Source organism: Nanorana parkeri, unplaced genomic scaffold (assembly GCF_000935625.1).
Source record: "Nanorana parkeri isolate BGI_ZX_2015 unplaced genomic scaffold, ASM93562v1 scaffold609, whole genome shotgun sequence".
NCBI classification, from domain to species: domain Eukaryota; kingdom Metazoa; phylum Chordata; class Amphibia; order Anura; family Dicroglossidae; genus Nanorana; species Nanorana parkeri.
This window is the reverse complement of record NW_017306877.1, coordinates 57,734-74,802: the sequence shown is the minus strand read 5'-3', so window position 1 is coordinate 74,802 and position 17,069 is coordinate 57,734. Positions and strand designations below refer to the sequence as shown.

Below are 17,069 nucleotides of genomic sequence, written 5' to 3'. Positions count from 1 at the left end.
GGGGGGGGGGGACCTGGGTGCGTCCACTGCTGGTCCATATTACATTCAGTATTTACACAATCTGTACACAATTCTTCCTGCTACAAGCTTGGGTTGGCTTGGGATGCAAATTTACAGTTGTCACCAAAACAAGAATAGAAGGGAATTCTTCCAATGGGGACACCCGTTCTGGTGACAACTGTCTAAGAGGGATGCAATGGAGGCAGACCATGGCTGGTTGGAGGAGCCAACACCCTGCTCCAGTACTCCTCTCAAGAGCCCTTAGCCCTGATGCAAGCAGTGGGCAGGCTCTTGGGAGGAGTTATGCACATTTTAAAATGTCTTCGTAGGTGGATGTCAATCTGGAGAGGTGGGAGAGCTCACAATTAGCAATTTTATCTATTGTTGCTATAGCCCAGGCTGGCCCGGTGCCCCCTTTAAGAGATTCCACCATTCCTCTTGGTTGTATGGAACTTTCTTCCGATCCCTACATCCAGTTCTAGCAGCGTCCCCTTGGATCTCTTCTTCCCATTGTTGGTTTGGTCTTCCTCCAGGCTCATTGGTGGAACTTTCTTGGGTATTGGATGACACGAGGGGCCCACCAGAGCCAAAGTCACCTTCATAAATAGAGCCGTGTTGTGAGTGATGAGATCCCGGAGAGATTTTGTGCTGTTATCAGCACGCCTTCTTCATCAATTATTTCCAGAGTTACAGATTAACGTTCCGCATTCCTCTATTTATCCATTAAAAGGAAACTCAGCTAGGATTTAAAGAACACTAAGCACTATATGTACGCAAAATATACGCATCACATCGTTATCACTTTGGAGGGGTGTGTAGTCTTCCTGCAACATCTAACCTACAGTCTATGGTGTCTCCAGGCTTCCAAATGCCACCCATACATGCAAGGACTGGAATCTTCCAGTGGTCACTCCTCCCCTTGTGGTTGCCTCTACTTCTCCTGTGGTAAGCCCTACTCATCCTATGATAACCCCTCCTCTTCCTGTGGTCACCCTTCCTCCTCCATTGGGCAACTCTCCTCTTCTCATGGTCACTGCCTCTCTACCTATGGTCACACCTTCTAAACCCGTGGTCACCCCTTCTTCTTCCGTGGTCACCCCTCATACTTCCATGGTCACCCTTTCTCATCCTGTGGTCACCTCTCCTTCTCCCATGGTCAACCCTCCTCCTTCCATGATCACCCCTCATCCTTTTATGGTCACCCCTTCACACACTTTATTCACATCTCCTCTTCCCATGGTGAACCCTGCTTATGTCTTTGTCACCCCTCCTCCCCCCATGGTCACCCCTCATCCTTCCATGGCCACCCCTTCACATTCTGTGGTCACAGCTCCTCTTACCATGGCTAACCCTGCTTCTCCTATTGTCACCCCTCCATCTCCTGTGTTCATCCCTGCTCCTCCCATGGTCAACACTCCTCCTATGGTCACCCCTCAACCTTCCATGACCACCCCTTCACATTCTGTGGTCACAGCTCCTCTTCCCATGGTCAACCCTGCTTCTCTTATTGTCACCCCTCCTTTTCCCATGGTCATCCCTCCTCCTCCCATGGTCACCCCTCAACCTTCCATGGCCACCCCTTCACATTCTGTGGTCACAGCTCCTCTTCACATGGTCAACCCTGCTTCTCCTATTGTCACACCTCCTTTTCCCGTGGTCATGCCTGCTCCTCCAAACGTCACCGGTCCTCCTCCCATGGCCATCTCTCTTCATGTCATACGCTGAGGAGATCTGAACCACAAAAAGAGAAAGCTCAGACAAGCTTCCCACAATGCAATAGCAACTTTCCTAGTCAGCCACATTTAACTGGTTTGTCAATCAGTACTCATTGTAACTACCCAAAACACCACCAACTGCATTCATTTCTAGGTGTACAGCTGAAGAGTGAGAGAACTGCAAATACACAGCAATAAGAATGCAGAGCCTATGCAGGGGCAATACCAATCAGAAACCAGGTGAGTGGCACTGGCAGGTAGGGCCACATTCAGGGACTGGATACAATACACAGGTCCAGGCACTAAGTTAATGCAATCACTGCAACTGTTCTAAAGTCACAAAGTCCTCCCAGTTTAGCTTAATCTGGGTTCTTAGTAACATCTAATACTAACCTTAACACTAACCATGATCTTAAACTTCACTGTAATTGCTAAGCCTAAACTTTAACCTTGACCCTAACCCTCAACCCAATCACTAGCCACAAGCATGACCCTAACCCTCAATCTAATCACTAGCCACAAGCATGACCCTCAACCTAATCATTAATCATAACCTTGACACTAACCCTCAACCTAATCACCAACCATGAGCGTGACCCTAACCCTCAATCCAGTCACTAGCCACAAGCATGACCCTAACCCTCAATCTAATCACAAGCATGACCCTAACCCTCAACCTAATCATTAATCATAACCATGACCCAAACCCTAAACTAATCACTAACCATAGCCATGACCCTCACCTTCAACCTAATCATTAATCATAATCTTGACCCTAACCCTCAACCCAATTACTAACCAAAAGCATGACCCTATCCCTCAACTAATCACTATCCATAGCCATGACCTTTACCCTCAACCTAATCACCCACCATGAGCATGACCCTATCCTTCAACTAATCACTATTCATAGCCATAACCTTTACCCTCAACCTAATCACCAACCATGAGCATGACCCTAACCCTCAAACTAATTACTATCCATAGCCATAACCTTTACCCTCAACCTAATCACCAACCATGAGCATGACCCTAACCCTCAAACTAATTACTAACCATAGTCCTGACCCTAACCCTATCACTAAATTTTAACCTCTAACCATGATCTTAACCTTTAACCAAATCACTAATCCTAACTATGAGCCTGACCCTGAACTGAATAACCAACCCTAACTCTTAACCATGACTCTAACCCTCAACTTATCATTAACTATAGCCATATCTCTAACCCTCAACCTAATTACTAACCACAAGTATGATCCTAACCCTCAACCTAATTACTAACCATAGCCATGACCTTAGCCCTCAAACTAATCACCAACCGGCGCACATGACCCTAACCTTTAAACTAATCACTGAGACTCTAACCTTCAACCCCTAACGATGACCCTAACATTTACCCATAAAACCTAACCCTCTACTGAGCTTCCATAAACTAATTTTTTAAGTAATTCAAGTAAATGTAAATCAATTTATTCAAAATGTTTTATAAGCTCTAACCCGCTAATCATAACTCTGACCCTCAACCTACCTTCAATACCTCTCAGCCTAACCCCTCATCTTTACTCTACAGTCCCAAAATCGTACAATGTCCTATTGTATGAACAACAAACTTTGAACCGAGCACTCTGAGGTTAACAGGAATCACCCAGACATCGGCCTCGAGTACTTCTGATTCCATCAAGTTAAACTTTCTGTAGGCAGCTCTGAGCAGCGAACACGGCAACCTTCAGGACGCGCCGAGCTGTTAGCGATTGGAGCATTTTAATTATAAAGTCAATTATTAACCGGCCGGTTATTTTATTATATCAAGCTGCTTAATTTGGGCTTTTTGTCCTTCACGGATCAGAGCAGGTAAGAAACATGGCTGCTCCTGGTTTTCTCTGATAATGTTGATAATTGTGGATTTTGCTTTTGGTTGTGAGTGGGATTTGCACAGTTTTGGTTCATTGGTGGATCTAGAATGGACATACACAGTGGATTTAGATCTGATGACCAGTCTGTGAACTCCTGTTTTATTGTATGATTGATTCTTCTCCACCATTACACCAAGTCGTCCTCTTTTCTTCTGCCAAACACCATCTTTTTCTGTTTGTGGTTTATGTATTTGGTTGTGATCTTGTATTTGTCCATTCAGCTCACTTAATGGCCCTTTCCCCCATTTTATACTCATCTGCCCTACATTCCATGTCTACTGTTCTCTCGCCCAAGTGAAATATCAAGTAATTCTGGATATGAGGGAGCATGTGACTTCTTCTTCCTCTCACACAGGGCTGGGGGCCAGAGTGGACCCTGGCAAAAGGAGCCCTCGTAGTTCCAATGTATTGACAGGACCTGGTGTAACAAACGTGTCTCTGCAGACCTTTGAACTTCTTGTGTTGGGTTGTTGGATGATGGGGAGGCAGAGCAGAGCTCCGCTGGGAGGAGAAGCCATGGCCCTATATGGCCCTATATGGCATCTGAACCATATGGCATAGCCCTTGTACAACATGTGCACTGTATGGCATGGTCTTGCATGGTATGGCCCCAGTATGACATGTGACAGTATGGCATGTCCATCATACCTATCCAATCATTAATTGTGTGTTCTTTTAGACTTCTAAGCCTGAACCCTTCAGCTTACCCTAACAATGAACCCATCAGTTGAGGTGAACCCCAACTCATAACACATCCATCCACCTAACCATAACCCAATAAATAATAATTCATGGACAATGGCCATATCTTATACACTATGTGGTCAAAGATTTGTGGACACCAGATCACAACACCTATATGAGCATGTTGGACATATAGTTGCCCCCTCTCCATGGCCATTAATATAGAATTGCCCCCTCTCCATGGCCATTAATATAGAGTTGCTCCTCTCACCATGGCCATTAATGTAGAGTGGCCCCTTCCACCAAAGCCAATGATGTAGACTTGCACCTCCCACCGTGACCATTAATTTGTAGTGGTCCCCTTCTCCCATAGCCATTAATATAGACTTGCCCCTCCCACCATGGCGATTAATATAGAGTTGCCCCTCCCACCATAGGCGATAACAGTGAGTTGCCACTCCCCCCATGGCCATTACGATGGCATTGCACCTCTTCATGGCCATTTTTATGGAGTTGCCCCCCTCCCCCATGGTCATTAATATGGAGTTGTTCCTCCCCTGATGGCCATTTCTATTGCATTGTCCTCCAACCTCATGGCCATTAATATGGAGTTGCCGTCCCAGATGACCTATTGATATGGAGTTGGCCCCCCTTTGCGGCTATAACATCTTCCACTCTTCTGGGAAGGCTTCTACAAGATTTTGGAGGGTGTCTGTGGGAATTTATCCCATTTGTGAGGTCAGGTACCGATGTTGGATGAGAAGACCTGGCTTACCATTGGTGTTCCAAATCATCCCAAAGGTGCTCAGTAGGGTTGAGGTCAGGTCTCTGTGCAGGACACTCGATGTAAGCACCATGCCCGTTCTACGCATGCGCCAAGTACCGCTAGGCAGAAGAATACGCGCATGCGCACAACGACCACTTCCCACAGAAAGACGCGCAGTATGGCGCACAGGAAGTGATGCGCAGATGGAGCGTGTTCTAAGAAAAATGTGCCAAAGGCGCACAGGAAGTGACATAATTGATTAGTTCACTTCCCTATTTAAACCAAGCCAGCCTGTCACTTACTTGCTGGATTGTCTTATCAGCTCCTGTCTGTGTTGTGTCTCCTGTTTCCTGTGTTGAATATTAGATTGCCGTTGCCTGGATTTTGACCCGTTCCTGCCTCAACTACCTGCCTTGACTGCCGCCTGCCTTTTTGACCCTGGACTGTTTTGATTATTCTTCTGCCTCTTCCTTCGGTACTGCAACTGACCTCCTGGATTTTGACCTCGGCTTGCCTCGACTTTGAATTCTGGATTACCCTTTTACTTGCACGGTTTCATAACTACTGGCACTCGTGCCACTCGGTGTCTGCCTGGCCTCTGTCACCATCCTCAAAGGCTTTTAGACACGAGGTGCAAGGGAAGCCTCCTCAACCATCCAGTCTCCCAGACCAGGTTCGTAATACTCGAGTTCCTCCACCAAACTGGTCACACCATGTCTTTATGGAGCTGGCTTTGTACACAGGGGACAGTCATGGTGGAACGGAAAAGCGTCTTCACCAAACTGTGACCACAAGGCTGGAAGAGCACAATTGTCTACAATGTCTTTGTGTGATTTAGAATTAACAGAACCTTCACTGGAGACACCTGAACACAGTCACTTGGTGGGTTGTCCACATAGTTTTGGTCATATAGTGTTTGCATTTGATATCCATTGAAACGGCAAAATCCTTTGTATCAGGTGAAGAATGTTGAGGAATTCTAAAAGGTTCATAGTTGCAGTATGACGCAGTTTGGCCACCTGAACTTGTGCTGACTGCAGTGTTTGTAGTCACTTTATTTACCACACTGTCTGACCTGCCAAAGAAACCAACCAGATTGGTTAATGAGGGATCTGTGTGAATCATGTCGGTGTGATAATGAGCCTGATTTTTATTTGCAGAGTGTTTGCAGGATGTCGCGTTTCTATGTGGCTGTCCTCTTCTGGGTCTCAGTTCAGGTAATGTGTAAGCTTGGTAACAGAACATGAATGAAACACATAAGAAAAAATTTCAGACATTCCAAGGGTTCAACTTATCCTAACTGTGGTATATGTCAGAGCTATATCAATGTATAATATTATGTGACCTTTGGAGAGTTATCTGCGTACACATCCAATTGGCTGAAGCTGATACAACACGAATATTGATACAACGTTGCGATCTTATATTGGCTTCCCCTGAGTGTCTGGTATTTATAGTCTCTGATTTTTGCTGTACGGATCCATTGACAGATTCACATGTGAAGGTCTCTGTTTGGTGCAGGTGGGGGTGTCTTCTACCCGTGTGAAGAGGATTCGGGGGACTGAGAACTACAGAGGGCCCTGGCCCTGGTACCTGACCAAGGTAAGGCTGCGGTGGAGGTCTGGAGGGGGTCGCAGTAAATGGAGCCATATTTATGTGAATCTGTCATAGGTCTGGCTGCACAGAGATCTCTGTAGAAAGTCAGACGTGACAGGTTCTCTTTTGTACAGCGGCTCCACGTGAGAAGCAGAAACGGTTTGAATTGCAGCGTTCATCACCCGCCGGGTCACGGCTGCCGCTCTGACGTTCATTGAATGCAATTTATCCGAGGCGCGCAGAAGGAACACGTGACGGGGGGAGAATCTCGACCTCGGACAAGCTATTCACACAGGGACACAAAGCAGACAATTGCCGGCGGCAACGCTTACAAAGACGCCAATGTTCTCAGCGCAGGTGCGCAGCTTCGCCTGGAACCGACCCCGGGACGCGGCGGGCAGCTTTCGTCTGAGCTCTGCAAAGCAGAAAATCACATTAATAAAAAAAAGTTTCAAGGCTCAGATACAGAGAGCGAAAAAAAAAAAAGGCTCTACCTTGAAGAACCAATCAGATCGCAGGTGTCGTTTTCCGAGAGCAGGCTGGAGGGGGAAAACTGATATCTGATTGGCTGTTATGGGCAGTGGTGGCTTCTTTTATAAATGAGTCCCTAAGGCATTGTTTGGGTTGGCATGCCCACATCCCGCCCAGACCCCAACTTTAAATATGTGGGACCACTCATGATACCTACTTTAAGGGTTAGACCCGCCCAGACCCCTCCTCAGAACCAAGCATAATGCCTACTTTATGGATTAGATCTGCCCACACCCAACCTCTAAATATTCAGAACCACCCAGGATGCCTATTTATAGACCCGCCCAGACCCCTCCTCAGAACCAAGCATAATGCCTACTTTATGGATTAGATCTGACCACACCCAACCTCTAAATATTCAGAACCACCCATGATGCCTATTTTAAGGATTAGACCCATCCAGACTCCACCTCTAAATATTAAGGACCACCCATTAGGCGTACTTTAAGTGTTAGACCCCCTGACCCACCTCTAAAAATTTGGGACCACCCATGATGCCTACTTTAAGGGTTAGACCCCACCGACCGCACCTCTAAACATTCAGAACCACTCGTACTGCCTACTTTAAGGGTTAGATCCGCCCAGACCCCCACCTCTAAATATTCAGGACCATCCATCATGTCAAATTTATGGGTTGTTCCAGCCCAGACCCCAACTCTAAACATGTGGGAACCCCCCACTCCTGGACCCCACTCCCCAAATTAATGCCTTTTTTAATTTATTGCGCATGTGATCCGGGGACATGGCCAGGGACTTTGCATCGGTGGCACAGAGGGCCATGTATGAGTACAGTGAGTGAGTGTTGTCACACTAGGATAGGAAGTCACCAGGACAGGAAGTCCCCCGGCAGGATCAACAGGTGAAAATAAAGAGAAAAGAAAACTAATGCAGTCACCACATCTAAGGACTGGTCAGCTGTCCTCACAGTAACCTCTCTTCTAGGTAGAGCTGGCAGCAGACGTCTTGTACAAGGCGGAGCTGGCTGGAAACGAGGACGGAATATTCGAGCTGGATCTGGTGTCAGGATTTCTGTGCGCCCTCAAGCCCTTCGATCGGGAGGAGAAGGCGAATTACACCGTAACGGTAATCTGGTCACATTGCCAAATCACCAGGAGCAGCGTACAGTATATGTCATGTGACACATGTGACAGAACCACAGAGACTCCAGATCTGTGGTGCTCTCCTCCTTCATCTTATCCATCATCTTATCCTTCATCTCATCCTTCATCTCATCCTTCATCTTATCCATCATCTTATCCTTCATCTCATCCTTCATCTCCCCCATCATCTCATCCTTCATCTGATCCATCATCTCATCCTTTCTCCTATCCTTCATCTTATCCTTTCTCCTATCCTTCATCTCATCCTTCATCTCATCCTTCATCTCATCCTTCATCTCATCCTTCATCTCATCCTTCATCTCCCCCATCATCTCATCCTTCATCTGATCCATCATCTCATCCTTTCTCCTATCCTTCATCTTATCCTTTCTCCTATCCTTCATCTTATCCATCATCTCATCCTTCATCTCATCCTTCATCTCATCCTTCATCTCCCCCATCATCTCATCCTTCATCTGATCCATCATCTCATCCTTCATCTTATCCTTCATCTCATCCATCATCTCATCCATCATCTCATCCTTCATCTCATCCTTCATCTCATCCTTCATCTCATCCTTCATCTCATCCTTCATCTCATCCTTCATCTCCCCCATCATCTCATCCTTCATCTGATCCATCATCTCATCCTTTCTCCTATCCTTCATCTTATCCTTTCTCCTATCCTTCATCTCATCCTTCATCTCATCCTTCATCTCATCCTTCATCTCATCCTTCATCTCATCCTTCATCTCCCCCATCATCTCATCCTTCATCTGATCCATCATCTCATCCTTTCTCCTATCCTTCATCTTATCCTTTCTCCTATCCTTCATCTCATCCTTCATCTCATCCTTCATCTCATCCTTCATCTCATCCTTCATCTCATCCTTCATCTCCCCCATCATCTCATCCTTCATCTGATCCATCATCTCATCCTTTCTCCTATCCTTCATCTTATCCTTTCTCCTATCCTTCATCTTATCCATCATCTCATCCTTCATCTCATCCTTCATCTCATCCTTCATCTCATCCTTCATCTCATCCTTCATCTCATCCTTCATCTCATCCTTCATCTCATCCTTCATCTCATCCTTCATCTCATCCTTCATCTCATCCTTCATCTCATCCTTCATCTCATCCTTCATCTCATCCTTCATCTCATCCTTCATCTCATCCTTCATCTCATCCTTCATCTCATCCTTCATCTCATCCTTCATCTCATCCTTCATCTCATCCTTCATCTCATCCTTCATCTCATCCTTCATCTCATCCTTCATCTCATCCTTCATCTCATCCTTCATCTCATCCTTCATCTCATCCTTCATCTCATCCTTCATCTCATCCTTCATCTCATCCTTCATCTCATCCTTCATCTCATCCTTCATCTCATCCTTCATCTCATCCTTCATCTCATCCTTCATCTCATCCTTCATCTCATCCTTCATCTCATCCTTCATCTCATCCTTCATCTCATCCTTCATCTCATCCTTCATCTCATCCTTCATCTCATCCTTCATCTCATCCTTCATCTCATCCTTCATCTCATCCTTCATCTCATCCTTCATCTCATCCTTCATCTCATCCTTCATCTCATCCTTCATCTCATCCTTCATCTCATCCTTCATCTCATCCTTCATCTCATCCTTCATCTCATCCTTCATCTCATCCTTCATCTCATCCTTCATCTCATCCTTCATCTCCCCCATCATCTCATCCTTCATCTGATCCATCATCTCATCCTTTCTCCTATCCTTCATCTTATCCTTTCTCCTATCCTTCATCTTATCCATCATCTCATCCTTCATCTCATCCTTCATCTCATCCTTCATCTCCCCCATCATCTCATCCTTCATCTGATCCATCATCTCATCCTTCATCTTATCCTTCATCTCATCCATCATCTCATCCATCATCTCATCCTTCATCTCATCCTTCATCTCATCCTTCATCTCCCCCATCATCTCATCCTTCATCTGATCCATCATCTCATCCTTCATCTTATCCTTCATCTCATCCTTCATCTTATCCTTCATCTTATCCTTCATCTCGTCCTTCATCTCGTCCTTCATCTCGTCCTTCATCTCGTCCTTCATCTCGTCCTTCATCTCGTCCTTCATCTCGTCCTTCATCTCGTCCTTCATCTCGTCCTTCATCTCATCCTTCATCTTATCCTTCATCTTATCCTTCATCTCGTCCTTCATCTCGTCCTTCATCTCATCCTTCATCTTATCCTTCATCTCATCCTTCATCTCCCCCATCATCTCATCCTTCATCTGATCCATCATCTCATCCTTTCTCCTATCCTTCATCTCATCCTTCATCTTATCCATCATCTTATCCTTCATCTTATCCTTTCTCCTATCCTTCATCTTATCCATCATCTCATCCGTCATCTCATCCGTCATCTCATCCGTCATCTCATCCTTCATCTCATCCTTCATCTTATCCTTCATCTTATCCTTCATCTCATCCTTCATCTCATCCTTCATCTCATCCTTCATCTTATCCTTCATCTCATCCTTCATCTCATCCTTCATCTCATCCTTCATCTCATCCTTCATCTTATCCTTCATCTCATCCTTCATCTCATCCTTCATCTCATCCTTCATCTCATCCTTCATCTTATCCATCATCTTATCCTTCATCTTATCCTTCATCTCATTCTTCATCTCATCCTTCATCTTATCCATCATCTTATCCTTCATCTTATCCTTCATCTCATCCTTCATCTCATCCTTCATCTCATCCTTCATCTTATCCTTCATCTTATCCTTCATCTTATCCTTCATCTCCCCCATCATCTCATCCTTCATCTTATCCTTCATCTCATCCTTCATCTTATCCTTCATCTCATCCTTCATCTTATCCTTCATCTCATCCTTCATCTCATCCTTCATCTTATCCTTCATCTCATCCTTCATCTTATCCTTCATCTCATCCTTCATCTCCCCCTTCATCTCATCCATCATCTTATCCTTCATCTTATCCTTCATCTCCCCCATCATCTCATCCTTCATCTTATCCTTCATCTCATCCTTCATCTCATCCATCATCTTATCCTTCATCTTATCCTTCATCTTATCCATCATCTTATCCTTCATCTTATCCTTCATCTTATCCTTCATCTCATCCGTCATCTCATCCGTCATCTCACCCAGATGAAGGCTCGGGCACCGGGCTCTGTATGGCCGATCACATCCAAATAACCGCACTTCCCTGTTTTCGGCACACAGGTGATCGGAGGGGACGAGACGGTGACGGTCATCATAGAAGTGACGGATGAAAATGACAACTCGCCGGTCCTTCACCAGAGCTCGCTGCGCGGCGTTGTCAGCAGAGGAACCCGAGCAGGTCTCCACAAATTTATTTCACTTTACTAAAGCTAACCTGTCACCTTCACTCCATGTGGGTAGAGGGGAGGAGCCAAAAATGGGCGGGGGGCGGTGAATGTTCCTATTACAGTGAAAGGCCCTGGGATTTTTAAAAAATGTGTTTTGCTCCCCCCCCCCTTTGTTTCCTTTTTTGTGTGAAAATAACAAAATACAGAAGACAAGGGACACAAACAGCTTACAGAGCACCATGGGGGAGGGTCATCCTAATATTCTTTATAGGAGAATTCCACCGAAGCAGAAAATTTGGTGACATTAAAAGCATATTTTTGCCAAAATTTGGTAAATGTATTACAGGGAATTCTGTAGCCCAAATCAATGTCTCTGAGGTCACGCTCACCCCTGGTCAGCACCCTAAATGAGTACACCGCCCATGTGTTCTCCCAATGCCAATATGACGTGTAGCTCACTTCAAAAGGCTGTTATGGCGGGAACACTCTGTCACCAATGATGTATCTGCGATTTGTCACATGTAACCTCTGGCACACCCAAGCTGGGTTCCTCCTGTGCCTCCAATGTCTGCCATGCTTCCAGTTACTGTGAACCCTCTTCCTCCAGTGACCCCAGGGTCCTGTGCCTCCAATGACCCCTGCACTCCTGTGCCTCCATTGACCTCTGCTCTCCTGTGCCTCCAATGACCCCTGCACTCCTGTGCCCTCAGTGACTCTTGCACTCCTGTGCCTCTATAATGGCCCCTGGGGTCCTGTGCCTCCAATGACCCCTGCACTCCTGTGCCTCCATTGACCTCTGCTCTCCTGTGCCTCCAGTGACCCCTGCACTCCTGTGCCTTCAGTGACTCTTGCACTCCTGTGCCTCCAGTGACCCCTGCACTCCTGTGCCTCCATTGACCCCTGCACTCCTGTGCCTCCATTGACCCCTGCACTCCTGTGCCTCCAGTGACCCCTGCTCTCCTGTGTCCCATTGACCTCTGCTCTCCTGTGCCTCCAGTGACCCCTGCACTCCTGTGCCTCCATTGACCTCTGCTCTCCTGTGCCTCCAGTGACCCCTGCACTCCTGTGCCTTCAGTGACTCTTGCACTCCTGTGCCTCCAGTGACCCCTGCACTCCTGTGCCTCCATTGACACCTGCACTCCTGTGCCTCCATTGACACCTGCACTCCTGTGCCTCCATTGACACCTGCACTCCTGTGCCTCCATTGACCCCTGCACTCCTGTGCCTCCATTGACCCCTGCACTCCTGTGCCTCCATTGACCCCTGCACTCCTGTGCCTCCAGTGACCCCTGCTCTCCTGTGTCCCATTGACCTCTGCTCTCCTGTGCCTCCAGTGACCCCTGCACTCCTGTGCCTCCATTGACCTCTGCTCTCCTGTGCCTCCAGTGACCCCTGCACTCCTGTGCCTCCATTGACCTCTGCACTCCTGTGCCTTCAGTGACTCTTTCACTCCTGTGCCTCCATTGACCTCTGCACTCCTGTGCCTTCAGTGACTCTTTCACTCCTGTGCCTCCATTGACCTCTGCTCTCCTGTGCCTCCATTGAGCCCTGCACTCCTGTGCCTCAATTGACCCCTGCACTCCTGTGCCTCCAGTGACCCCTGCACTCCTGTGCCTCCAGTGACCCCTGCACTCCTGTGCCTCCAGTGACCCCTGCACTCCTGTGCCTCCAGTGACCCCTGCACTCCTGTGCCTCCAGTGACCCCTGCACTCCTGTGCCTCCATTGACCCCTGCACTCCTGTGCCTCCAGTGACCCCTGCACTCCTGTGCCTCCAGTGACCCCTGCACTCCTGTGCCTCCAGTGACCCCTGCACTCCTGTGCCTCCAGTGACCCCTGCACTCCTGTGCCTCCATTGACCCCTGCACTCCTGTGCCTCCATTGACCCCTGCACTCCTGTGCCTCCAGTGACCCCTGCACTCCTGTGCCTCCAGTGACCCCTGCACTCCTGTGCCTCCAGTGACCCCTGCACTCCTGTGCCTCCAGTGACCCCTGCACTCCTGTGCCTCCAGTGACCCCTGCACTCCTGTGCCTCCAGTGACCCCTGCACTCCTGTGCCTCCAGTGACCCCTGCACTCCTGTGCCTCCATTGACCCCTGCACTCCTGTGCCTCCAGTGACCCCTGCACTCCTGTGCCTCCAGTGACCCCTGCACTCCTGTGCCTCCAGTGACCCCTGCACTCCTGTGCCTCCAGTGACCCCTGCACTCCTGTGCCTCCATTGACACCTGCACTCCTGTGCCTCCATTGACCCCTGCACTCCTGTGCCTCCATTGACCCCTGCACTCCTGTGCCTCCATTGACCCCTGCACTCCTGTGCCTCCAGTGACCCCTGCTCTCCTGTGTCCCATTGACCTCTGCTCTCCTGTGCCTCCAGTGACCCCTGCACTCCTGTGCCTCCATTGACCTCTGCTCTCCTGTGCCTCCAGTGACCCCTGCACTCCTGTGCCTCCATTGACCTCTGCACTCCTGTGCCTTCAGTGACTCTTTCACTCCTGTGCCTCCATTGACCTCTGCACTCCTGTGCCTTCAGTGACTCTTTCACTCCTGTGCCTCCATTGACCTCTGCTCTCCTGTGCCTCCATTGAGCCCTGCACTCCTGTGCCTCAATTGACCCCTGCACTCCTGTGCCTCCAGTGACCCCTGCACTCCTGTGCCTCCAGTGACCCCTGCACTCCTGTGCCTCCAGTGACCCCTGCACTCCTGTGCCTCCAGTGACCCCTGCACTCCTGTGCCTCCATTGACCCCTGCACTCCTGTGCCTCCATTGACCCCTGCACTCCTGTGCCTCCATTGACCCCTGCACTCCTGTGCCTCCAGTGACCCCTGCACTCCTGTGCCTCCAGTGACCCCTGCACTCCTGTGCCTCCAGTGACCCCTGCACTCCTGTGCCTCCAGTGACCCCTGCACTCCTGTGCCTCCAGTGACCCCTGCACTCCTGTGCCTCCAGTGACCCCTGCACTCCTGTGCCTCCAGTGACCCCTGCACTCCTGTGCCTCCATTGACCCCTGCACTCCTGTGCCTCCAGTGACCCCTGCACTCCTGTGCCTCCAGTGACCCCTGCACTCCTGTGCCTCCAGTGACCCCTGCACTCCTGTGCCTCCAGTGACCCCTGCACTCCTGTGCCTCCAGTGACCCCTGCACTCCTGTGCCTCCATTGACCCCTGCACTCCTGTGCCTCCATTGACCTCTGCACTCCTGTGCCTCCAGTGACCCCTGCACTCCTGTGCCTCCAGTGACCCCTGCACTCCTGTGCCTCCAGTGACCCCTGCACTCCTGTGCCTCCAGTGACCCCTGCACTCCTGTGCCTCCATTGACCCCTGCACTCCTGTGCCTCCATTGACCCCTGCACTCCTGTGCCTCCATTGACCCCTGCACTCCTGTGCCTCCAGTGACCCCTGCTCTCCTGTGTCCCATTGACCTCTGCTCTCCTGTGCCTCCAGTGACCCCTGCACTCCTGTGCCTCCATTGACCTCTGCTCTCCTGTGCCTCCAGTGACCCCTGCACTCCTGTGCCTCCATTGACCTCTGCACTCCTGTGCCTTCAGTGACTCTTTCACTCCTGTGCCTCCATTGACCTCTGCACTCCTGTGCCTTCAGTGACTCTTTCACTCCTGTGCCTCCATTGACCTCTGCTCTCCTGTGCCTCCATTGAGCCCTGCACTCCTGTGCCTCAATTGACCCCTGCACTCCTGTGCCTCCAGTGACCCCTGCACTCCTGTGCCTCCAGTGACCCCTGCACTCCTGTGCCTCCAGTGACCCCTGCACTCCTGTGCCTCCAGTGACCCCTGCACTCCTGTGCCTCCAGTGACCCCTGCACTCCTGTGCCTCCATTGACCCCTGCACTCCTGTGCCTCCATTGACCTCTGCACTCCTGTGCCTTCAGTGACTCTTTCACTCCTGTGCCTCCATTGACCTCTGCACTCCTGTGCCTCCATTGACCTCTGCACTCCTGTGCCTCCAGTGACCTCTGCACTCCTGTGCCTCCAGTGACCCCTGCACTCCTGTGACCTCTGCACTCCTGTGCCTTCAATGATACTTTGTGCACTTCAGTGGCCTCTATGTTTCTAGTGACCTTTGTACTCCTCTGCCTGCAATGACCCCTGCACTCCTGTGTCTCCAGTGATGTCTGCACTCCTGTGCCTTCAATGATCCTTTAGACACTCCAGTGATCTCCATTGGCCTTTATGCTTTCAGTGACCCCTGCACTTCTGCGCCACCAGTGACCTCAGCGCTCCTGTGCCTCCAGTAATCCTGTGGTTTCAGTGATTCTTTGTGCTCTCTAGGGATTTCCAACAACCTCTATATCTCCAGTGACCCCTGTGTCTCCAGCAACTCCAGTGTCTCCAGTGACCCCGGTGTCTCCAGCAAGTCCAGTGTCTCCAGTGACCCCTGTGTCTCTAGCAACTCCAGTGTCTCCAGTGACCCCCGTGTCTCCAGTGACCCCTGTATCTCCAGTGTCTCCAGTGACCCCTGTGTCTCCAGCAACTCCGGTGTCTCCAGTGACCCCTGTATCTCCAGCAACTCCAGTGACCCCTATGTCTCCAGCAACTCCAGTGTCTCCAGTGACCCCTGTGTCTCCAGCAACTCCAGTGTCTCCAGTGACCCCTGTGTCTCCAGCAACTCCAGTGTCTCCAGTGACCCCTGTGTCTCCAGCAACTCCAGTGTCTCCAGTGACCCCTGTGTCTCCAGTAAACCCAGTGTCTCCAGTGACCTTGGTGTCTCCAAAAACCTCTGTGTCTCTGGCAACTCAGGTGCCTCCAGTGACCCCCTGCACTCCTATGCCTTCAGTCATTATCTGTTCTTTGTGCACCTCATTGACGCTTGAGTCTCTAGCAACTCCAGTGACCCCTGTGTCTCCAACAACCTCTGTGTCTTCAGTGACCCCAGTGTTTCCAGCCACCCCGGTGTCCCCAGTGACCCCAGCATACAGTGACCTCCCAGCACCCTGTGTCTCCAGATATCCCCAGGCATGTTCCTGTACTTCCCGGACTGCCTCTCTCCTGGTGGATACAGACCCGGTCAAGGACAGAGTCCAGGATGGAAATATCTGATATATTTTGGGTTCTCCCAGGTGGATTAACCCTCGTATTGTTCCCAGCTTGTGTGCGGATGTGTGAGGGGCCGGGGGGCCAATGTGGGATTAAATGACCCTTTTTAGATGACATTCTGGAGATGGAAACAAAGACTTAAAATACAGCAACACATGTGACAGATTGTTCAGAGTCCTCTTTTTTGTCAGCACAGAGATACCGGCCCATTATAGCCCGCTAATCTCCCCGGCCGGCTTCTCTTATCAACAGCCGATAGAGACAGTTTACTGTTTGTACTTCAGATCTCCCGACTCCATCCAGAGCCGTTCCCAACTGCAAGAGGAGCCAAAACAAAGACCCCCCCCCCCAAATATGAAATTATGTCTCACTG

General features: G+C 49.4%; 1 protein-coding gene across 1 annotated transcript in view; it reads left to right on the top strand.

The window, feature by feature from the left end:
* The first annotated feature begins 3,401 nt into the window (after positions 1 to 3,401).
* The window catches only part of CDH16 (cadherin 16), a 52,672-nt gene continuing 39,004 nt past the window's right edge, over positions 3,402 to 17,069 (top strand). Inside the window, exons 1-5 of the mRNA XM_018562878.1 lie at positions 3,402 to 3,569; positions 6,242 to 6,298; positions 6,603 to 6,683; positions 8,151 to 8,327; positions 11,527 to 11,662. Of these exons, the coding sequence (XP_018418380.1) occupies positions 6,254 to 6,298; positions 6,603 to 6,683; positions 8,151 to 8,327; positions 11,527 to 11,662 (439 nt within the window). The 5' untranslated portion in view covers positions 3,402 to 3,569; positions 6,242 to 6,253. The remainder of the gene's footprint in view (positions 3,570 to 6,241; positions 6,299 to 6,602; positions 6,684 to 8,150; positions 8,328 to 11,526; positions 11,663 to 17,069) is intronic.